Raw genomic sequence first — 24,536 nt, forward strand, 5'->3', positions numbered from 1 at the left:
CTTCATCCTCACGCACACATCTGCTCCTCTCCCGTGCTGGCGGCTATATGGGTACAGGAGCTTCGAGCTATAATACCTAGTAGGCTACAAACGAGCAAAATCGAGCGTCCACTGTCTCTTCCATCGCTCCCGTCAAATGTGCCAATCTATATGGTTCATAAACCTGGAGTCCCTCAGGGACCGGCTTCCACGTCCAGGTTTGGTCTAGAAAAACAACATGTAGTTCATTGGCCGGTCCAAGAGTCTAAAACACAACGGGACGGAAGAGCTCTGTCTCGATCCAATCTCCACGCCTAAAAACGTCTCGGCTGCACAACGACGCCATGGTTAAACAAAATTCCGTCTCAAAACTAAAAACACGCACGCCCGCTGAGACAACACCCCCCAGATGGTTCTGCCCGAACTGGCCGGGGGCTCGAGGGCTACACCCGCGGGTGCGCTCGCGCGCACCCGCCGGCAAGACAAAAAATCCCCTAGACGATTCGGCTCAAATCGCCCGAGGGCTCGGGGGCTCCTGTCGGGTTCATAAACCCAGGGTCCCTCGGGGACCGGCTTCCACACCCGGGCTCGGCCCAGGAAAACAACATGTAGTTCATGGGCCGGCCCAAGAGTCTAAAACACAACGGGCCGGAAGGGCAGTCCGGTCACCGACCGGAAGGTCTACCCAAAAGAACAAGCGCCCGCTCGTCAACTTCTTCGGCCCACCTCTCCGACCGGAGCACTCGCTTCGGGCGCCAGCTATCTCTCCAATCGAAAGGCCTGGCCCAAAACGTTGCTTCCTACTCCGACCCCGTGACCGGGGCTCGTGGGAACCCTGCTCACCACTCTTCTCCAACCGGCGCACTCAGAGCCGACTGGAGCCATCTGACCGGGGGCGCCCCGTTCGGTAAGAACCAGAAGACGTGCGGAGAAAGGCAAGGCAAGGCTCACAAGTCAAAACCACTGTACCAGGGACCATACCCTGCACGAAACAATACTCTGCAGCCACCCTGACACAAACAATATTGAAGACGTAGATATCTCCCCCTACAGTATTGTAGGGGCCGCTAAAACTCACATACGGTAAGCCCCCCGCGTGTCTCTGGACATCGATTGCAGTATGGGCACCAGGATTTGCCGTACCGTGTGAACATAGCGCGGCTCCTCATATGCCACTAGGCATCAAATAGTATTTGCAGGTACCGGCGTCCATCCCCTGAAGAAGATAGCACGACCTCCTGTGTGCATCCGACATTCTACAGAGACATCAACAGTGTTGGGGCGCCTACCATTATCCAGTCTTTATCAGTGTGGGCAACAAGGCTTAGAAACATCCGTACTCTCTCTCTCACCTGTAAAGCCATCCCCTTTATCTATAAAAGGGGATGCGCTCCCTCCAACAAAGAGATGTCGACTTCTTCAAGTTTAGTCTCACTAGATCGATAGCTCAAAAACCCTCCAGCACACGCTCGAATACCTAGCTCGTAGCAAAGTTCCTGTCACTCTCGGCCCTTCCGATCGGAGCCGACCGAACCTCTTGTACACCCCTTCCTTTCTCCTTCTCGTTTGTAACCCCACTACAGACTTCGAGCACCTGGGCTCGGGAATAAAGTCGCCGACCGACCCCGACTGGACGTAGGGCACGTTGCCCGAACCAGTATAGATCCTGTGTCATGAGCGCTAGGCCATCTCCGATCACAACGTACAGTAAAACTACAAATATTTACTAGTTGGTCACTTTCTGCACCGATAATATCTATGATTTTTTAACATTATACTGTACTTATGCTAATGGCCTCGTTCGCTTTTCTTATAATCCGTACTTTTTAACTTGATTTTTTAGCTGAAACAGTGTTTTCCTCTCACAACAAATCAGCTGGAACAGTGTTTCAACTTGTTTTATCAGCGAAGCGAACGGGGCCAATCTGACAACCACCACAAGCCACATGTGAGTTGTGTCATCTCCTCGACTTCTGAACTCATACTCCGTCCATTTTCAGTTTTCAGATGTAGAGATATATAACATCTTTTTTCTTCCGTTCGCTTCGTTTCGCTGAAAAAACAAAACAAAATACTGTTCTAACTGATTTGTTGTGAAAGAAAAAACACTGTTCCAACTAAAAAACATGCTAAAAAATACAGACTATAAGAGAAGCGAACCTATGAAACTGCCCTTTTTTAAGAGCATATCCGTCCATTATTCAGTTTTCAGATGTGGGATAAGACAGCTTTTTCTCCAGGTCTACCGTCTACTTCCATGTACTGTAGGAACATACTAGCAACTGCCCTTTTTTTTGGGCATATCGATCGTGACATCCAGACTGCCATATCGATCGTGACATCCAGACAAGTTGTCCATTGGACTATGCACATGCATTTGCAATGATAACATCGAGCCTGAACACTGCAGCCGCAACCATCAAACGAGAACTCATCAAGATCCTGAGGAACCTTAACAAAAAGTTTATTCTCAAGATGAGCACGGGAATGCTCATTTCAGAACAATTCAAGACCTTATTACAAGCATGCTCACTCATAAGCACTGGACTTTCAACGTAGAAGACACATCACTGAACAAGCAAATACCCAGAACAAACTAGGCTTATTCCATTCACCGATTGATAGGGCCACCGCTTCAAGCAGATGGCTTCATCATGGCAGCGACCTTCTGGACAGATGGCCTCTCCATCAGACTAGACCACCAGGCCTTCACATGTGGGTAAGCGTCGAGCACAGATGCGTAGGGCGTGGCAAGCAGGCAGAGGGTGATAGATACATGGTTAAGGTCAGCGAGGCTGAGGAAGTCTCCAGCCAGATACTTGGACTTGGTCAGACGTGCCTCATACACCTCTAGCACCTTCTTCAGCTTCTCAAGGTTCTCATCGACAACTTTCTGGTCGGTGGTTCCCCCAAGCATCGGACTGATGAGGACCTGGAAGAGGATGGGATTCAGTACAGAGGTGTACTGGTTTGCCTCCACCTCCATCCAAACATCCACCATTGCTGACTCCTCAAGGTTTCCTCCCCTCAACAGCTCTGGTTTGTTTTTGCGAGCAGCATACTTGCAGATTGCGCGTGATTCTAGCACAGATGAAAAATATTTAAATAAGAATAAAATTAGGAAATCAACATCATTAGTAGATGCAAAATGATTCTACAAGGCGAGCATTTGACTGTCTAACACTTCTCAGAAAGCAATAAGTAAAAAGAAAAAAAAAAACATCCCATCTCTGCATTTGATTAGATTTCACATGGAAGCTACATGCCCTGATGAGTGAGTGAAATGTGTTTGCTTCAATAAGCTTACTGAACTCATCATGTTTGCCAAAGTAATTCACTCATATGGAACAATACACACTCACCATGCGACAGCACAAGATATTACAAGTCAAATGTCAGGTTCCTTTCAGCTTTGGCTTTCATACACGACAAACTAGTGTGAAAAAAAAAATTGAAGCACATGGCAACGAAGTCAAATATGTAGCCCCCATGAAGCACATCATGGCTTCCTTTAGTCAAAAAAATCTCTTAAAAAACATGTGCTTGTAGCAAAATCTGAGATATCATTTAAGTGGACATTGAGGCGCTAGCCATGTCATATGTTATGAAATGGGTAACAGTACCAATGACAAGCTAATTAGTCACACCAACAATGTACTAAAAACAACTATCCTATTTCCATGGAAAAAAGGATCCCAAGAGATAGGATCATACCGAAGACGTACAAGTCCCCATCTTGCAAAGCTGGAACCTGACCAAACGGCTGCAGAGAAATAGATAAACATACCTAGAGTTAGGACAGGTGCATACAAGAATCAAATATTACCTTTCAAAAAAAAGAATCAAATATTCAAATGTTTCACATTTGTGCATGCTTTGCCAGTTGGAGTTTCAATGGGCTTATTATTGCGCACATCAATTTTAATTTCAGGAAGGTGAAACATACGTAAAAGTTTACAACGAGTATCAAGCCATCCTGCATAAAATTCTGCAAAAATTTACTATGACCAATCCAAAAAAAATAGTTGCCATCCCCTGGTCCTTCTCTGTTACCTGCTTTGTTTGCACTTGAACAGAAGAAACCACATGAGCAACCATGGGTCACATACAGCAGGCCTAGGATTTATCCCACCATCCTACTGACTGAATACCCAATCCCATCCAGATGGAGTTACAGAACTAAAACCCAGCCCGCGCAGCCCAGAACTTGGTTAGTCGAAGGGATTAGGGAAGACGCAGGCAGGTGGTGAACACGGTTTCATTGTAGTGGAAGGTGTGTGGCCAGATGGTAGGTAGAGGAAGTGGCGAAGTACTTCGGTTTTCATCAGGTTCCTACGCTCAGCCCAGATCTGAAACAACCTATAGAAATTTCACGCTTCCATTTCTTATATCTTGTAATTTTACCATTTACAGTATGAAACAAATACCCTGATTTGTCAATTTTGGATTCCCTCCACGAAACCCCAGCCTTATATAAATCCAAAACCCCCCGGTCCCCCGTGAAACGAAACCCGTACGGATGGCTAGGCGCTAGAGGAAAGTCAGATCGACCGTCGAGGATAGCGGCTGCAGCGGCGCCACCAGCACGCGAACGGAACGGACGCTGCATTCCATTGCGGGGAAAAAAAGCAACAACAAAAACGGGATAGGGATCGGGAAGGGTACGGTACGTTGCGGACGAGGTGCTCGGGGCTCTTGTGCTCGGCGGTGGCGAAGTTGATGGGCACGATCTCGTAGTCGGAGCCGGCCTCCTCCAGCGCCGTCGCGCACCGCGTCACGTTCCACGAGAGCACCGCCCCGTACAGCTTCATCGGAGCCATGGTCTCTCTCCCCGAACCCAACCTTCCTCTCCTCTGCTCTCCTCTCCTCTCCTCTGCACTAGCACTAGCACTACCCTGTTTGTTTGCCTGGGATTCTCTGCGTCCAACTCGCTACGCAAAGGGGCACACCGGGTGGTTCCCGTTTAATAGACGAGCTGGGAGGGCCGGAGGGGGAGGGGGGCGCGGCGCGGCACCGCGCCCAGCGGGCGTGGCTTTTTTTAGAGAGAAATGTTATACAACATATATTTGTTTTAGTAAGAAAAAACACATAAATTTTTTGCACAAAGAAACACACGGTGAGCGCACGTGGTAGCGCAGCACCATCAGCGCGCTTTCGCTTTCTATGCCTCGACTGTTGTGTGGGCAGATGTCCTGAGCGACTTCTGCGCCTCGACTTGTCGTGTGGGTAGGTGTCCTGAGCGGCAGCACCAAGTGGACTGTCCAGGGCCTCATGGCGCGACGACCCATTACGAACGGGATGGAACCAACCGCTGTGTAATTTATCCTTCTATAGAAAAAAAAATTATTTTCTGTGATATGTGATCTATGATTTGTAGATCTGTGATCTTGTGATTGTCTAAAGGTAGAAGAAGGGTGGAGACTGTTGGATCTTAATCTTATGATGAAAAAAAAATCATGTATTAAAATTATATAAAATACGTGGTTGTACATTAGCTTTTTTTTTAGGGTGTGGCTGTTGAATGGAGTGTAGTCGGAGCGGGTAGGGTAGGTGCGGCATCGCTGTTGCCTGTTGGTCAGCGAGGCCCCGAGCACCCCGTGCGCGTCTAGATGCTTCTGTTTACTTGTCGCACTAGTTCTCGTTGCTGTTTGTTTTTTTTATAAACCGGCAAGCGTGCAAAATATCAGGAGAGTAGGAGACGGGATGACGCCAGTGATTACTCTCGGTACTATCGAGTCGGTAGTGCGCCACCGAGGAGGAGTCCAGAATGACCGGGACCCGGCGGGCTGCTTGGTTCTCCGGCAAGCTACCCTCGTCTTGGCATCAAAAAAAAGCTACCCTCGTCTTTGCCTAGATGGGCAAGCAAAATCTTGCCGGCTCATGCGCGGCAAGCAAGTTATTGCTACCTTAGACGAGCCAATTTGGCTCATCCGTGGCAGCAAGAAAACACAAGAGAAAATTTTGCTTGCACCGAAATTAAGGTAATCTAGCTAAGCTTACTTCCTCAGTCCATTTTAAATGTTCTCGTTTCCCGATAAGTCAAACTTACTCAACTTTAATCAAATATATATATAAAATATGGTACATAATTAGTATCATTAGATAGATCGTTAAATTCAAATATGGGTGAAGAAATGTTCGTTCCAAGCGAACGTACATGAAATTAGAACTGGGCTATGAAACGGTAGTTCTACAAGAGAAAGTATAACATACAAACTAGGGCAATAATACAGCACATATTCAACTACACTAAAACAGGGGCAACTACAATCACTTGCCACTTTTGCTACAACGCTGGTTGAGGCGGCTTGGAACTGCAGTTGCAGCAACAGCCGTTGCTTTACAGCCTGTTCGTTTGGTTGTGGCTTGTCGTAAACGATCGTAAATTTTTAGTCGGAATAGTATTTTTCTCTCACACAAACCAGCCAGCCGTACTTCTTCACGAACCAGCAACGATATGAACCAGCCAACCGAACAGGCTGAGCTGCAGCAAATGGATAGGAGTCACGGCAACGTTGCAATAGCATGAGATATGACTAACTTGGATGGGTCTTATGTCTTTTTCCTTGATTATCCCTTTTTATTCTCTTTCTTTGACCACATCTTTTTTTCTCATACCACGGAATACCTTCGCAACGTACCACTTTTTTATACTCTGCCTGTATCTGGCTTGGCTTATCAGCCAGCCAATAATATTTTTCTCTCATACTAAAGTAGCCAACAGTACTTCAGCTATGGGCTTATAAGCAAATCCAGTCGAAACGAAGTGGCTGTCTATCTCTTGCATGACGGCAATTTGTCTATGTGCAATGTGAAGTCAACACTTAGAGTGGAGCGTTGGGGACGACCTTAAAGAAACCTTTTTTTTTGTCACTTTTGGTTACTCTTCTCACTTCCTCCATTTGTCTCCATCCTAGATAGAAAGAATGCTATTCTCACACATCTAGAAGAAATTAACACACAACAAAAAAAGACATATATATCTCTATTTTTTTATCCTCCTCATGTGTTGATTGGATAAAAACAAATGATTGCACATGTAAACACTATACTTTATTGCATAATACATCTATATAGCACGCCTTTTAGATATCACAACATGAACTAATTTTTTTTTTTTTGGATAAAGACACATGAGTGTTAGAATTGTATTTTTTTTAAGAACGAAGGGAGTAGTTCGTATGAAAATAATGGGGTTGGTGCCTGTTTGATTTCCTCCTCATCAAGTCGTCATCAATAATTCAGTTGTTACGTACATGGCGTATGAAGGATCCAAATTTTTTTGGCAGCATGAGTGTAAGCAATGTAGACAGCTAAACGGCCCGGAGAAAAAGCCTAGCTCAGGGTCGTACCGTGTTCGGTGAAGCATCGAGCATTCGAGTACTCTAGGTCGTCCTAATTTTGGTTTTTGACCGAGTCAGACTACTTCACTGAGTTTATAAAAAAATATTATTAACACATACTCACTCCATCCCAAATTATAAGTCAATCACACTTTCTTAGACAGTTAAAACATTTCAAGTTTGATTAAATTTATATAATAAAATAATAATATTTATGATACCAAATAAGTATCAATATATTCTTCATTAATTATATTTCCATAGTATACCTATTTGATGTCATAAACCTTTATAATTTTTACTATAATTTTGGTCAAAGCTTAAGATGCTATGTATCGGGGACCAACACTAAGGTACTCGAAGAGGAGGGGCTAATGATCGTTATACAATAATCCATCCAGGCAGTCAAATGTGCGACTACAGCTCCAACCGACACCAAGGCCGCGGGCTCCGCCGCACCCGACTGAAAGCTCTAGTTTGGTTTTGGTGAATTGATGAAACCCTAAGTGCTAACCTAGTTTATCAAGTGATCATGAGATAGGTAGCACATTTTAAGTGGTGAAGCAAATGAAGATGATGACATGATAATGGCAATGCCATGGTGATGATCAAGTGCTTGGACTTAAAAAGAATAAAGAGAAAAACAAAAGGCTCAAGGCAAAGGTATAAGTGGTAGGAGCCATTTTTATTGTGGTGATCGAGACACTTAGTAAGTGTGATCACATTTAGGATCGATAGCCATACTATTAAGAGAGGTGAAACTCATATCGAAATGCGGTTATCAAAGTGCCACTAGATCTTCTAACTCATTGCATATGCATTTAGGATCTAGTGGAGTGCTAACACCCTTGAAAATATTTGTGAAAATATGTAACACACATATGCACAAGGTGATACACTTGGTGGTTGGCACATTTGAGCAAGGGTAAGTAACTTCACCGGCGGAGTGTCCAGCCGTAGAGTGCGGACAGTCCGACGGTGCCACCGGCGCCATATACAGAAAAGACAGGGTCTCACAGAGTGGACCGAACGCTGGCCACAACTAGACCTACGCGTCCGATCAGTAGAAGCAGTGAAAACACTTGCGTCTGTCTTCGACCGGACGCTGGGTCACTTTGTGACCGAACGCTGAGTAGGTGTGTCCGGTCCCACTGACGTGGCAGCGCACAGAGGAGACGTTGTGTGACCGGACGCTAGGTGAGTCCGATCGGACATGACCGGACGCGTCCGGTCGTGATTTTTTGCCTCTGGAACCTTACTGGAAACGATCGAACGCTGGTGTTGGTGCGTCCGGTCACTTTGAGCAGCGCATCCGGTCACTACTTAAATGTACTGATGACCGTTGAGATCGGACGATCAGCGTTTGAAGCCGATGACACATGGCAAGCATCGGATGACCGGACGCTGGGGTCCTGCGTCCAGTTGATATGACCAGAGCGTCCGATCACCCCGAGTTGTGCCTAGTGAAGGGGTACAACGGTTCTATTTTATGGGGGCTTCTATTTAAGCCCCATGGTCGGCTCTAGCTCATCATCTTGGTCATTTGCATTGACATAGAAACCTTGTGAGCTTAGCCAAAGCCCTCCCACTCATCTCCATCATTGATTCATCATCTTTGTGAGATTGGGAGAGAATCCAAGTGCATTGCTTGAGTGTTTGCATCTAGAGGCACTTGGTATTTGTGTTTCACTGCGGGATTCGCTTGTTACTCTAGGTGGTTGCCGCTATCTAGATGGCTTGGAGCAGCAAGGATCGTCGAGCGGAGGTTGGTGATTGTCTCCGGCTTCGATCGTGGTGCTTGTGAGAGGTTCTTGACCTTTCCCTGGTAGAGAGCCAAAAGGTACTCTAGTGGATTGCTTGTGGCTTGTGTCATTGTCATCTTGTATTGGTTGTGCGGCACCCTATTAAGGGTTTGGCGTGTAATGCCAATTAGCGTGTGAACCTCTAAGTGAGTGAATCGCCACCACAAGGACTAGCTTACCGGCAAGCAAGTGAACCTCGATAAAAAAATCTTTGTGTCATCATTTGATTCCGAGGTGATTGGTCTTTATTGGTATTCATTCTTATGATTGATTGGCTCCTTCCTCGACACGGTGGTATAATCATCTTGCTCACCCTCTTTATATTACTGTAAACTAGTTGTCAAGCTCTTTAGTATAGCTGGTTATGAGAGCTTGTTAGTTTGGTTAGTGTGGCTCTTTAGTTAGCTTTTGAGAGCGCACTAACTTAGTATACTGGCATAGCCATTGTGTGGACAAAAACTATATAAACTAGAATTGTGGTAGGTGGCTTGCATTTTTATTAGGCTAGCGCAACACTTACTTCGCCTCATAATTGTCTAACTGGTTTGTTAATTGTTGTTGTAGAAATTTTTAATAGGCTATTCACCTTCTCTAGTCATTAGGACCTTTCACCGACCTCTAAGGGTGGGCTCCGTCTCGCCCGCCCCTAAGGTCGTGCGATCCGCCTCGTCCGACCTCTAGGGACGGGCTCTGCCTCGCCCGACACCGAGGTCACGGGCTCCGCCTCGCCCGACCTCTAAGGGCGGGCTTCGCCTCGTCCGACCCCAAGGTCATGCGATCCACCTCGTCCGACCTCTGAAGGTTGGCTCCACCTCGCTCGATCCCTCAGGCACGACTCCTAACGGAAGCTCACGCCGCCGTCAACCACTACGAGCCAGAAAGTATAACCCAAGGTCAAACTTCTGGCATCGTATAGGGAGTGGTCACGTCTCAGCACGACCCATCCCCGCGACATGTCATTCCTGGGAACTCACATCACCCATAGTGATGGATGCGTGGTTACTATGCTGCCTACTCCTTGTACGGCCGCTGATCAGCACGCTGGTTCGCCGCACCGCTCGCTGGGGTGAAATGGGACGTCACGACTCGCTGACAACGCTAGGGCATGGCATCATCAGGCGGATAGGCGCCCGGCGTGGAGCTGTCCCTGTCACCACCTGTCATGTCAGCGGGACCTGCACAAAGGAAAAGAAGGGCCTAGTGACCCTTCAGGACTCTCTCTCTCTCTCTCCCTCGTTCTCCTCTTTTCTCCTGCTGTAACCCGTGCTTTCCCTTGGCCTATAAAAGGGAAAGCAGGGCACCCCACTAAAGGGGATCAGATAAAAAACCACTAGCATCGAACCTCGAACACATAGCCGAGCAGCGACCGAGCTCTCGGTACCCATTCGTTCTTTCCACCAGAGACTTAGAACCTATCCCTCTCTCACCCGTTTGTAACCCATACTATGAACTTTTTAGTGCTAGTAACATGAGCAACATCAATGAACTGGATGTAGGGATATTCCGCCCGAACTAGTATAAACCTCGTGTCCTCTTAGCACACCATCCGAGCCAGATGCACAATATTAGAAATTTACTCGTTGGTGTTTACTCGAAACACCGATAGTTGGCGCGTCAGGTAGGGGCCTTTTACGCGTCTCGACATCCACACCAGGCCTCGGATGGCTAGTCACGACCTCAGCTGGGTCCCGGGCGCGCACATACGCTTTGGGGACCTAGACTTCATCGTCATGGTGGAGGGAGAGTTGACAATGGCTCCCGCCGCCATCCAACCTCTCCACTCCATCGGCCTCGATGCAATCACCGAGGCGCTTGAGGAGCTGCAGCTGCATACGGCGGGGGCCTATGCCCCCAGAAGCAACCAGCCCCTTGACTTCGACTACGGGAGGATAGAGCGCCAGCTTGGTGCCTTCCTAGGACCCCGGGCATCCCGGGAGGACCTGCGCCATCTCACCTTCTCATTCGCTAACGTCATGGCGCAGCTTGCCAGAGGGGAACCACTCTCTCCAGAATACCTCATCCGGACCGCCCCGATAGAGCTCCCTGTGGCGCAACGCACGCCTTCATCCCCTACGAACAATGAGTTCATGGGGATGACCGAACATGTTGCGGAGTATTTCCATGACCTCTTCACGGAGGAAATAGAGTCGCCCTCCACCTCTAACACCAGCAGGGGGAGCCATCACCCCTCTTGTGAGTGTTTTATGGTAGGTACTCCTGAGGACACATCAAAAGCATCCACGAGGAGGAGGCTACCCCAACGAACGACCTCAACGACGAGGTCGAGGGGGAGACAGGGGCCCCACCCCGCCTATGGGTGGAGCAGCTAAAGGCCCGGCACCTAAAGCTTGAGGAAGCATGGCTCCAGCTCGAGCAGGAATGCACGGAGCTCGATCGAGAGATCGAGCGCCACGGAGACGATGGGTGCGCGCGCCATGGCCCGTGACATGAATCGGAGGATCATCGTGGACGATAAAGCCCTCCCACACTTCGCCTGGGCAAGCCAGAACATCGTTGCTGCGACGGCTTTGCTCCATGGGCTTCTAGGGCCCGCGACGCCTGAGGATCATCGGGCCCACCATGAGATTCGCACGTTGCTTGAGCGTGCAGTGGCACAACAGTCTAAGATCTCGTTGTCTCAGCAACACAAGCTTGACGCCAGCCAGCACTCTGTGGCAGAACCGCCTGAAATAGCACACTTACGTAGGCGCTCGTCTTCACCAAACACTAAGCACCTCGAAAGCAAGCTACAACGGGCAATATCCGTCTGGCACACCCCAAGGGAGAACTCGAAAGATCCACATTTTCCCCCAAGGATCCAATAATGAGAATGAGTTACAATACTTAATCCATTTCATACATCCAGAGTTCATAAAAAGTACATTATTACATTTCCAAAGTTAGAGTGCGGAATATTAAACAGTGGAATTAAGATAAACATCTAGCGATAAAGAACGAGGATCCGTCTGTGCCCACCCAAAAAAATCCTCTACACAAAGGTACTCCTCAAGTGTAACCTGCAACAGGGGTAATAAACCTTGAGTACACAATGTACTCACAAGACTTATCCGACTAGTGGGACTAATTTCCTGACTCCAAGGAATATGATAAGCTTTATGGTTTGCTGGTTTTCTTTTTTGTAGAAAGCAGCACTAATAGTGTTTCCTTATTGATGTCATTATTAATAGCCATATTAGTTTGTTATCTAGCCATTCTATGTAAGCACATATTCTACTTTCAAGCAAGAGTTGAGCAATCAGTTCCATTTCAGCACCTTCTATCTTCCAGTTCTTACTACGGTGCTAGATACGAAACAAGCCGTACCGTATTGCTCGACGATTCGCGAATCAATGCCCCAGCTGGGTACCCAAAAAACACATGCCCCGCTTATACCCTAGGCACAAGCAGGACTAACCCATCACCCTCCTATTCTGGGTGTCCAGGTCCCCGTCCAAACTTAGACTCCAAGCCCCCACTCCTGAGTCCCGGACTTAGTGTGGTGCAAGGACCTCCACCATCCCCGCCTCCAATCAGTCGGTCTAAAAAAGTCAGATCCATGACAAGAGAGCAACGAGTCTTCTCTACGCCCATACCCAAGTATGTGCTCGGTATAATAAATATGTGACTTGCCCTGATGACTTATGCAACGACCGGTCCTTAATCGACACAGACAGAGAAAAGTGTAACTGAGCTATGCCCTGTTGGCCGCAGGACACAACCTCTTACATCCACCAATACCCAAAACCATATCCCTGCCCGGTCACCATTTACCTATACATCATTTTATCATGAGTGATCATATTTATCACATATTTGTGAGTAACGGCAGGTTACTCACGCTACCGATAACCTGAGCCAAGCAGCTACTTGACTTATACTAGCAGGACTCATAGGTAGATAGATTTATGCATGTAGTTCCCATAAAATGCCTGTAACGTAAATGCACATCATATATATATTTAGTGATCATAAAATATGGGTTATGCACCGGGGCTTGCCTTGGGCAAGCGATGGGTCAGCAAAGTCAGCACCAAAAGGCTCCGGGGCTCCCTTCTGCACGAGGATCTCCTCCTCGTATTCCTCAATGACCTCTTCATAATCCTATTCGTCCATGGGCACGAACTCTACCAACTCATAATCTACATGCATGAAATGATGATGCAACACTTAATAATATGGCAACATCAGCTCTTAAAATAACTATATCTTATCAAGTTACTAAGCTAGTCCTACCGATTAAGGTACTAAGTTATCTACCGTTACCACTAACAAGTATGAAGCCTGACATACATTATCACAGCAACTAAAGGTATTCTTACTCCTAATACCGATTTACTCTATATATGATAAAACAAGGATAATAGCTACTCTATTTATCAACTTACTCTAGGGCTACCAAATTTATAGCAAGTACATAATAATCTAATGAACCTACTGTAAAAATCTCATAGCTATATCTATCACCAATTTGCCACAAACATTCCTACAAATATTAATCTACATAATACTAAGCTCTCTAGTTTGAATTTATGAACCTATCACTATCATAGCTATCTGTAAACTAACTATACTAATAGATAGATGGCATTTTTGGAAACCTAACAAACTTGGTTTCACTATATTTGGACATCTATAAGATTTACTACAATTTATCAAAGTTTAGCTCAAAACTAAATTGAATAAGCATTTGTAATTCACTAGAAATTTGATAAACCGATTTCACAGCGCGGCCCACGAGTGAACGGCTCGGCCCACTCCGGCGTCCCGCCTGCGCGCACACGCAGCACCCGGCGCGGCCCACGCAATGGCGCGCGAACGCGGCCCATGCTACGCGGCCCATGGCGGAGCCCGCGCACAGCTGGCGCTTTTGCTAAAGAACCCCCATTTTCTTTTCTATTCACGAAGCTTACTCGAACACTATTTAGTTGAGTCACTGTCTTCGCATCTTGCACCCTCCCCCTTTTCTTCTTTACCATGGCCGAGTCCCCCGGCACCCGTGCGTGCACCGGCGCGGCGGCGCTGGCACCGGGCGGCTACGCCGGCCACACTAGACCCTCATAGCCCTATCTAAGGAGCCGATGCTCACCTCGATGTCAACTCGAAGCGGTGGGAGGCGAGACAGTGAACGGCGACGCTGTCCCGAGCTCCCTCCAAGGCGGTAGACTCCTCCCTACGACGGCGAGCGCGTTCCTGTGAGCCAAGGCACAGACAATGTGAACAAGCTCAAGGATGGGCAACAACGACTCAACCCGAACCTACCGGTTATGGTGGCTTGACCAGAGACTGACCGAGCGAGCCTGGCCACGCGCGCATGGCAAGCGCGACTACGGCGGTAGCACTAAGCAGGCAGCAGCAGGGCAAAATGGGGTGTGCATGGGATAGAGTGGAGCAGGGCGAAGGTACCATGCCAACGTATTAGATAAAGGTGGACGGGGCTAGGGGAATTAGATGAGCGCTATCGTGGAGTCTTAAAGTGACCGATGGCGAAGGAACTTCAAATTGGGGCTCAACATCGGCTGGCAGCAGTAGTGGAAGTGTTCAACGCGTAGCTAGGTCCCTACTCCATCCACGGGCGCCCACAATTTTATGGATTTGGCCGATGCTGTGAGCTTGCCTCGGCACGGCCCGGTGACAGAGGAACAGGGAAGTTAGTCAAGGTTGGCCCGGCGCTTTTGTGGTGGGACATGGCCGTCAACTCCAAGCACAAGCATGCACAAGCGAAAGGGGACAGCAAGATGTGCACAAGGCGCTTGGCCGCAAGGCCATAACCCATAAGCCGACGGTGGCTCAGTACTGCGCCGTAGTGGACGGCGCCGGCAAGGGGAGGCAACAACGCAGCATTAATGAGCTGAAGTGATGGCAAGAGCAGGGGACACTCCCACGTGCGGCAAGGCGAAGTGCGGGCAGAGCCAAATGTGGCCACGCGCTCACGGCACCGCACAGGCGAGCACGAAGCAACAGGAGGACGCGATAGCGGGACAGAGCAACCAGGCCTACCATAGTGCATGACGCGACTCAACGCCGGCAGCGACACGGTGGAGCGGTGGTAGCATACTGACCAGGACAGTGGGCACCACGGTGACGACGGTGGTGGCCAAGCGGCTAGTGCACGGCAATGGCAGTGCTGGTCTGTGCGGCGGTGTGCGTGCATGCGTGCCAGGGCACAGCAATGACGGCGCGACCTGCAGTGCTGGGCTAACGACAGGGCCGACCAGTGCGGTGGTAGACGCATGGGCGGGTGGCCAGTGCACGGCAACGGCAGCAGTGCAGTGCGGCCAGCATGGTGGTGCACATGGGCATGCCTGGGCAAGTGGTGACACCGGTCGGGTCACGGTGACCGTGCCCAGACACTGAAACCGATCGGGAATGTGCCTTGCACGCATTTTAAAGTTGCTACAAAAACCAACTCGATGGTCCAGTAACTACACCACCTATTTTACGCTCTAGCTAGTATATCAGGCTACTAGAGGAAACCCTAAAACCATGCCACTACCTAATCCGGTCATTCTACAAAAATTGCCAAACTTTGCTTCGTCGATCTGTTTCTCGACTTAGGAATTTCAACCAAAACACGATCGGATTCGCGTCGAATTTGAGTTCCAAGCCATTCGATACACTAGCTAGCGAATCCCATTCTTGACCGCACATATTTCATCGTCGCCTACGAAGCTCATGCTACAAACTTTACCAAAGTTTCGTATATGCGTTCCATAACATTTCCGTTCAATAAAAATTCATTTAGAACCCTAAGTAATACAACGCGGCATAAAATGTAACATGCATTTCGTGTTTCAAATGAACGTTTCAAGTTCCGTATATTGCTTTATACCCTATATTACACACATTTACACACAAGTATGATGCTCATGCAGTGTTTTAGCAAAAAGTTGTACAGTGTAACACCGAGGGAGTTACAAATCTACCCCCCCTAAAACAAAATCTTGACCTGAGATTTCATGTGCCTAGTGTGAGAAGGAGATAGGAAGTACATTTCAACATAACAACTACTCATCAGAACCAGAGAGGAGGTGGGGGAAATGCTTCAATATGTAACTCTCTTGTTCCCACATGGCCTCATCCTCTGAATGGTTTTACCACTGCACCTTGTAGAACTTTACCACACTATTTTTGGTCACTCTTTCTTTTTCATCTAGGATTTTGACAGGGTGCTCAACATAAGTCAAATCAGGCCAGAGGGGAAGCCCTTCAATTTCCACAGTTTCTTCAGAAACCCACAAACATTTCTTCAATTATGACACATGAAACACATTGTGTACCGCAGATAAAATATCAGGGAGTTAGAGACGATAAGCAACTGGGCCACACTATGCCAACACCTGGTAAGGACCCACATATCGAGGGGCTAGCTTGTCATGGATACTAAACTGATGCACCCCTCTCATAGGAGACACCTTGAGGTACACATAATCCCCAACTTCAAACTCCAAGGGCCTTCTTTGCTTGTCTGTATAAGCTTTATGTCGGCTCTGAGCTACCTTCAAGTGACTCTGAATAATGCTCACTTGCTCTCGAGCCTCTTTGATGAATTCTGGCCCAAAGTATCCATGGTCTCCCACTTCAACCCAGTTAAGTGTTGTCATACACTTTCTTTCATATAGAGCTTCAAATGGTTCCATACTGATGCTTTCTTGGTAGCTATTATTGTAAGAAAATTCAGCTAACTTTAGGCATTCATCCCGCTTCTCAGGAAAAGAAATGGTACATGCTTTTAACATATCCTTGAGCACCTGGTTCACCCTTTCAGTTTGGCCATCAGTCTGGGGGTGATAGGCTAAACTACGGAGGAGACAAGTTCCAAGACACTCCTGGAGTTGCTCCTAGAAGCGAGAGACAAAAATTGATCCCCTATCAGAGATGATAGTAAGGGAACTCCATGTAGGGTCACAATCCGATCAAATTATATCTCAGCATACTTCTTGGTTGTATATGAAACCTTCACTGGTATAAAATGAGCAGACTTAGTGAGATGGTCCACAATGATCTAGATAGAGTTATAGCCCTTGGTTGTGCGAGGTAAACCCATAATGAAATCCATGAAAATATCTTCCCATTTCCACATAGGAATGGGCAAGGGCTGTAAATATCCCAGAGTATGCATATGATCTGCTTTAACTCTCCCACAAGTGTCGCACTCCACGACATGCTGGGTGATATCATGCTTCATGTTGGACCACCAGCACAAGTGGCATAAATCACGGTACATCTTGTTGCTGCCAGGATGAATAGACAACTTTGAATGGTGAGCTTCATTCAAAATCTTCCTTTTTAGCTCATCCTTTGATGGAACCACCAATTTATCCTTATACCTTACCACATCATGCTCATCAATACTAAAGTGAGGGCCACGCCCTTCGACAATCAATTTTCTGATGTGTGGAATTTCTTCAGGATCTTGCCTTTGCTCTAGAATAATCTGCTCCAGCAATTCTGAGGTCAATGCAATGTGAGGCAACACCTTTGCATGGTTGAGAGACAAAGGTGTTTCCTCAACCTAATGTGACTTTCGTCTCAAAGCATCAGCTACAACATTGGCCTTTTCTGGGTGATAATGGACTTCCAAGTTATAATCCTTTATCAATTCTAACCATCTCTTTTGCCTCATATTCAGCTCAAACTGAGTGAAAATATACTTGAGGCTCTTGTTATCTATAAAGATATACATTTTGTTGCCCAACAGATAGTGCCTCCAAATCTTTAGAGCATGGACCACAGTAGCCAGCTCTAAGTCATGAGTGGGGTAATTCACTTCGTGCTTTTTCAGTTGGCGTAAAGCATAAGCTATCACACGCCCATCTTGTATTAGCACGCATCCCAACCCCATCTTCGAGGCATCACAATATACATCAAAGGGCCTATCAATATCTGGTTGGGCCAACACAGGAGTAGTGGTTAGAAATGTCTTCAAAACTTGGAAGGCTTCTTCACAGGCTGGGCTCCAGTCAAACTTGGCTTCTTTTTGGAGCAGCTTGGTCATTGGTTGGGCTATCTTGGAAAAATCTAGAATGAAACATCGATAGTACCCAGCTAGACTAAGAAACTGACAAATCTAGTGCACAGACTTAGGAGACTTCTAATCCAACACATCTTGCACCTTGCTAGGATCTACTAAAATGCCGTCAGGTGTCAACACATGCCCCCAAAAACTGCACTCGATCTAACTAAAACTCACACTTGCTGAATTTAGCATACAACTTGTGCTCCCTTAGTCGAGCCGATACTATCGGAAGGTGTTGGGCATGCTCTTCATCATTCTTGGAATATATCAGGATATCATCAATAAATACCACAACAAACTTGTCCAGCTCTGGCATAAAGACTAAATTCATCAGGTACATGAAGAATATAGGAGCGTTGGTAAGACCAAAAGACATTACTAGGTACTCATACGACCCATACCTAATAGAAAAAGTTGTCTTTGGTATATCATGTGGTCTGATCTTGATTTGATGATAGCCTGATCGGAGATCAATCTTCAAGAACATCTTGGCACCAGCTAGCTGGTCGAACAAAGTATCTATGCGGGGGAAAGGATACTTGTTCTTAATTATTACAGCATTAAGAGGGTAGTAATCCACACACATCCGTAGAGTATCATCCTTCTTCACAAAAATAGTTGGGCAACCCCATGGTAAAGAACTAGGATGGATGAAATCTTTTTTCATCAACTCTTCTAGCTGCTTCTTCATCTCAGCCAATTCCATTGGAGCCATGCGGTATGGGCGTCTAGAGATAGGAGCAGTACCAGGCTCTAGCTCAATGGAGAATTTCACCTCTCTGTCCGGTGGCAACCCAGGTAGATCTTTAGGGAATACATCCAAGAACTCACATACTACTGAATAGAGGTAAGATCAGGAGAGGCTTCAGCATGAACAGCAATAGGTAAGACTAGATCTGAGGGTACAAGAAGTGACATCCTATCCTCAGAAGAAGGAAGTCATAACTCGACACTTCTCTACTTCAAATCCAAGACTACCCCATACACCCACAACTAGTTCATTCCAAGGATTGCATCAATGCCTTACCCAGGCAGTACCATGAACTATAGGCGGTAAGTGTGAGTGACTAATACCAAGATTATTGTGTCCATCCGGGTATTGATGCACATCTGTGAACCCACAGTATGGATTCTATAGGCATATGGTATAGCCATAAGTGGTATATTGTGCTGATCTATAAATCCCATGCTCATAAATGAATGTGATGCACCTAAATCAAATAACACATAAGTTGGATGGGAATCAATGGTGAACATACAAGCTATCACCGGTTCCTACTGTAATATCTGCTCAACATCCGTGAAATTCACCTGTACGGATTGGCTGGCTGGCACCTTCCTCTTGATCACTGTCCGCTTGACTAGCCTGGAGTTCGCCAATGGTTGTGCAGACCGAGCTGGCTGGTTCTGAGGACACTCTCGGGCATAGTGGACATCTTTGCCACATTTGAAACAAACGCCAGGCTTGTTCCCCAATCCTTGGTGAGGTGGGACCTGCTGTCCCTAAGGCTTCTGGGGCTGCACTTGCTGAGTGGGTGCATGGTACTGTGTGGAAGAAGTCTGAGAAGTATGCTAGGGCTACCGAAATGAATGCCCACCTAATGATTGATAGGGCACCCGTCGAACAACCTGTACCTTCTGTGTAGGGGAATTAGACGCGCGCTGCCGTGGAGTCTTAAAGTGACCGACAGCAAAGGAACTTCAAATTGGGGCTCGACACCGGCTAGCAGCAGCAGTAGAAGTGTTCAACGTGTAGCTAGGTCCCTACTCCATCCACAGGCACCTGTAATTTCATGGATTTGGCCGACACTATGAGCTTGCCTCAGCACGGCTCGGTGATAGAGGAACAGGGAAGGTAGGCAAGGTTGGCCCGGCACTGTCGTGGCGGGACATGGCCGTCAACTCCAAGCATAAGCATGCATGGGCGAAGGGGAACAACGAGACATGCACAAGGCGCTTGGCCACAAGGCCATAACCCATAAGCCGACGACGGCTCAGTACTGCGCCGCAGTGGACGGCGCCGGCCAGGGGAGGCAACATCACAACATTGATGAGCCAAAGTGATGGCAAGAGCAGGCAGCACTCCCACACACGGTAAGGCGACGTGCGGGTAGAGCCAAATGTGGCCATGCGCTCATGGCACTGCACAAGCGAGCATGAAGCGGCAGGCAAACGTGACGGTGGGGCAGAGCGACTAGGCCTACCGTAGTACGTGACATGACTCAACGCGGGCAGTGACACGGCGCAACGGTGGCAGCGTACTGACCAGGACAGCAGGCACTGCGGCAACGATGGTGGTGGCCGAGCGGCCAGTGCGCGGCAATGGCGGTGCTGGTCCACGTGGTGGTGTGTGTGTGCATGCGTGCCAGGGCGCAGCAATGACGGCGCGGCCTGTAGTGCGAGGCCAATGGCAGGGCCAGCCAGTGCGGTGGCAGACGTGCGGGTGGGCGGCCAGGGTGTGGCAATGGCAGCAGCGCAGTGCACCAGTGCGGCGGTGCACGTGGGTGTGCCTGGGTGAGCGGCGACACCGACCGGGTCACGGTGATCGCGCCCAGACATCGAAACCGACCGGGAACATGCCTTGCACGCATTTTAAAGTTGCTACAAAAACCAACTCGAAGGTCTAGTAACTACACCACCTATTTTACGCTCTAGCTAGTATATCAGGCTACTAGAGGAAACCCTAAAACCATGCCACTACCTAATCCGATCGTTCTACAAAAATTGCCAAACTTTGCTTCGTCGATCCGTTTCTCGACTTAGGAATTTCAACCAAAACATGATCAGATTCGCGTCGAATTTGAGTTCCAAGCCATTCGATACACTAGCTAGCGAATCCCGTTCTCGACCACACATATTTCATCATCGCCTATGAAGCTCATGCTACAAACTTTACCAAAGTTTCGTATATGCGTTCCATAACATTTCCGTTCAATAAAAATTCATTTAGAACCCTAAGTAATACAACGCGACATGAAATATAACATGCGTTTCGTGTTTCAAATGAACATTTTAAGTTCCGTATATTGCTTTATACCCTACATTACACACATTTACACATAAGTATGATGTTCATGTAGTGTTTTAGCAAAAAGTTGTACAGTGTAACATCGAGGGTGTTACACGCACGCCCTCAGAGCACCCCGACAAGGATGCCACAAGGCAGCAGGCAACGCACCGCGGTCCCGGTGCATCAGTGTCTCGGCCACAACCGTGACGCACGCGACACCCTCGACGCCCGCAGACGTACCCACGATGACCCAAGAGAGGGAGCTAGCCACAGCTATCACCCTTGTTGTGGCAGACGCTACGATAGCGGTGAGGACCGAAGCTCGAGCCCCGGCCTGCTGGGGCCTCAGACCTTCGGCCGACACATCCTCAATGTTGTCTTCCCGCCAAGGTACCGACCACCAACCAACATCCTAAAATACTCTAGGGAAACGAACCCTGGACTATGGCTCGAGGACTATCGGCTGGCTTGCCAAGCCGGTGGAGCGAATAATGATGATTTCATTATCCGCAACCTTCCATTGTTCTTGGCCGATTTGTCACGAACATGGTTGGAACACCTTCCGTCCAACATAATCCAAAGTTGGGCGGACCTGAAAGAGATCTTCGTGGGGAACTTCCAGGGCACGTACAAGCGCCCTAGGAACCCATGGGATCTCAAGAACTACCGACAGAAGGCCGGAGAAACCCCGTGGGTACATTCGGTGCTTCTCCTGGTAGTGCAACGAGCTACCTAACATCACCGACGCCGATGTTATTGGAGCTTTCCTGTCTAGGACCACCTGCGAGTCCCTGGTTAACAAGCTAGGACGTAAAGGCCCATGAACCACCAAGGAGCTCCTCGACATTGCCACCAGCCACGCCTCGGGTGACGAGGTGGTCGGAGCGGTCTTCGACCGCCTCAAGGGCAAGGCAAAACGGGATGAGGACGTCGACGAAGGTGCCTCCAACCGTCCCATTAAGAAGAAGAACAAGCAGTGGTGTGAGGGCTCGCTCGTGGCTGCCACCGACCACAGGGGGGTCAGAAGCCCATGGAGGGCACCCCGAACAACTTTGAGAAGCTACTCGAGGGACCATGCCTAAACCATCCCTTCCCCGTTAAGCATATGTACAAGGACTGCGACCTCATGAAGCGGTTCTTGGCCGAAGGCTCCAACAAAGGAAAGCACGGGAAGGACCCCGACCCGACCACGGACGACGCTGAGGGGAAGGATGGCGGCTTTCCGACGCTGGATTGCTACCTCATGATCTTTGGAGGGTCGACAGCCTATGACTCCAAGCACCGTCAGAAGCTCGCGCGCCGCGAGGTCTATATGACCGAGCCGACCGCGCCTACCTTCCTCCGATGGTCGGAGTCTGCCATAACCTTCGATCGGACCGCCATATCAAGTCAATCAATAGAAGAGTGGAAGGTGGTGGAGACCGAAATTGAGATAGCCGATCCAGAGAATCCCACCGTGGCTGAAGAAGTGCTTCTTCAAAACAATGACATTGCTCTTAGTGCTATTCATGATGCTATTAATAAGAGAACATTTGAACAAATCAAGAACATTGAGATGGCTCATGAAACTTATAAGAAGTTGGAAGAATCATTTGAGGGCACCAAAGCAATAAAGGGTGCAAAGGCATACATTCTCAAGGAGAAATTTGCTAGCTTCAAGATGAAGGAAGATGATAATGTGCCGGATATGTTTCATCGGATGGAAGTGCTTGTCAATGATCTCAAAGCACTTGGTGAGAAGGTGGAAGACAAGGACTTCTTCCATAAGTTCTTGAGATGCTTACCCGCAAGATTTGGCATGTTGATCACCTTGCTTGTGAGGACCGATTTGGACACAATAACATCAAACCAAATCTTGGAAGATATCATGACCGATGATACTTATAGAGATGATGATGAGAAGGAAGAAAAGAACAAAGGGAAGAAGAAGAGTGTGGCATTCAAAGCCGGTTCATCATCCAAGGGCAAGGCCAAGCAAGATATATCAAGTGAAGATGATGGCTCATGGGATGATGATGATGATGAGAAGATGGCTCTCTTTGTCAAGAGATTTGGTAAGTTCATGGTGAAGAAGAGCTACCGTGCTAGAAGAAAGAAGTCTTCATCCAAGAATAAGAAAAAGTCAAGAAGATACTTCAAGTGTGGAAGCAATGATCATCTTGTTGCTCAATGCCCATACAATAGCGACAATGATGATGATAAGAAGAGCAAGAAGAAAGACAAGAAGGAGAAGAAGAACAAGATTACCTTGAAGAAGAAGAATGATGGTTCATATGTGGTCACTTGGGATAGTGATGATGATAATAGTAATGATGACAAGACTAAAAAAAAAGCTCTTGCAAACCTTGTTATTAATAAAAAGTCTTTTTCTCTTCGACGCTCCATCGGGCCACCCAGTTAGACCTCCCTCTCGGCATGAAACATCCCTGTTAAAGCACAAAATCTACGCTTGTCTATGCGTGGGATCGACGCTGTTTGAACACCTAACCAGCCCGGTCCATACGAAACCAACGTAGCAACCACGTGCAGCCATCGTTTCAAGCGAATAGAAAAAAACGAAAAAGGCCCGCGGCCCATGATCGAAACACGGCCCCCGCGGCCCAACAGCCCACTCCCTAGGTCGCTAACACACCGCGTATGTCTCCCTTGCCGACGTCGGCGAGGAGGAAAGGAAAACACTGGTCAACGGCCACCAAGAGCGACGCCGTCGACGGCGTTTCCATAGGCGCTCAGCTCGACGCTGCAATCCCGTGGCGTCATCGGCGCAGAAGAACGGATCCTTCCCGGCGCTATTACCTCGGTAGGTACACAGCGGACACAGTACCCCCTCTCTCCTTTATTATTCCTCTTCAGATCTATACTGGCCTCAGCATTGTTTCCCTATACTTGATCTCCCTTATTTTCCACAGATCCATATTAGACTGTCTCCAACAAAAACAACCCAATCACAATACCCATTCAATAATATAGGTCACGTGTAAGGGTCACGGACCAAAATCTCGTCTTCTCCAACACGATACCCATTCAATCATTCATTCAAGGGTCCGTTTGGTAGAGCTCCGGCTCCAGCCAAAACAGCTTCAGTTGTAGCTTTATCAGGGGAGCAGATTCACTTGAGGAGCTGAAACAGTTTTTTGGACCGTTTGGCAAAACAGCTTCTCTCCTGGGTTAGAAAGGGTAAAATCTCCATAATACCCTTATTTATTTTCTTTTCCTTTTTTCTTTCTCTTTTCTCTTTCCTTTTCTTTCTCTGTCTTATCTTCTCCAATCTCCACCGCACATTTTCTTTCTCTGCCTTCTCCACCGCACATTCTTCTCCATCAGATGGACGCCCTGCCCGCATGGCCGCATGGCTGCAGCTTGACGCGATGACACCCCCGCGATCC

The 24,536-nt window shown here is 47.9% G+C and overlaps 1 protein-coding gene across 1 annotated transcript; it reads right to left on the reverse strand.

Annotated features, from left to right (window-relative positions):
• Positions 1 to 2,422: 2,422 nt before the first annotated feature.
• On the reverse strand, positions 2,423 to 4,925 carry LOC136450601 (glutathione S-transferase 1-like). The gene is made up of 3 exons (XM_066451119.1): positions 4,650 to 4,925; positions 3,694 to 3,742; positions 2,423 to 3,060 (listed from the first exon to the last, which is right to left on the reverse strand). Exons 1-3 carry the CDS (start codon positions 4,797 to 4,799, stop codon positions 2,615 to 2,617), a joined length of 645 nt encoding a protein of 214 aa, XP_066307216.1. The 5' UTR covers positions 4,800 to 4,925; the 3' UTR covers positions 2,423 to 2,614.
• Positions 4,926 to 24,536: the final 19,611 nt, after the last annotated feature.

Source organism: Miscanthus floridulus, chromosome 5, assembly GCF_019320115.1.
Source record: "Miscanthus floridulus cultivar M001 chromosome 5, ASM1932011v1, whole genome shotgun sequence".
NCBI lineage: Eukaryota > Viridiplantae > Streptophyta > Magnoliopsida > Poales > Poaceae > Miscanthus > Miscanthus floridulus.

Coding starts and splice junctions, on each gene's coding strand:
- LOC136450601 (XM_066451119.1), bottom strand. CDS start 4,799: ATGGCTCCGATGAAGCTGTACGGGGCGGTGCTCTCGTGGAACGTGACG. Junction 3,743..4,649: donor CCGAGCACCTCGTCCGCAAC/GTACCGTACCCT, acceptor ATTTCTCTGCAG/CCGTTTGGTCAGGTTCCAGC. Junction 3,061..3,693: donor TGGGGACTTGTACGTCTTCG/GTATGATCCTAT, acceptor CATCTGTGCTAG/AATCACGCGCAATCTGCAAG.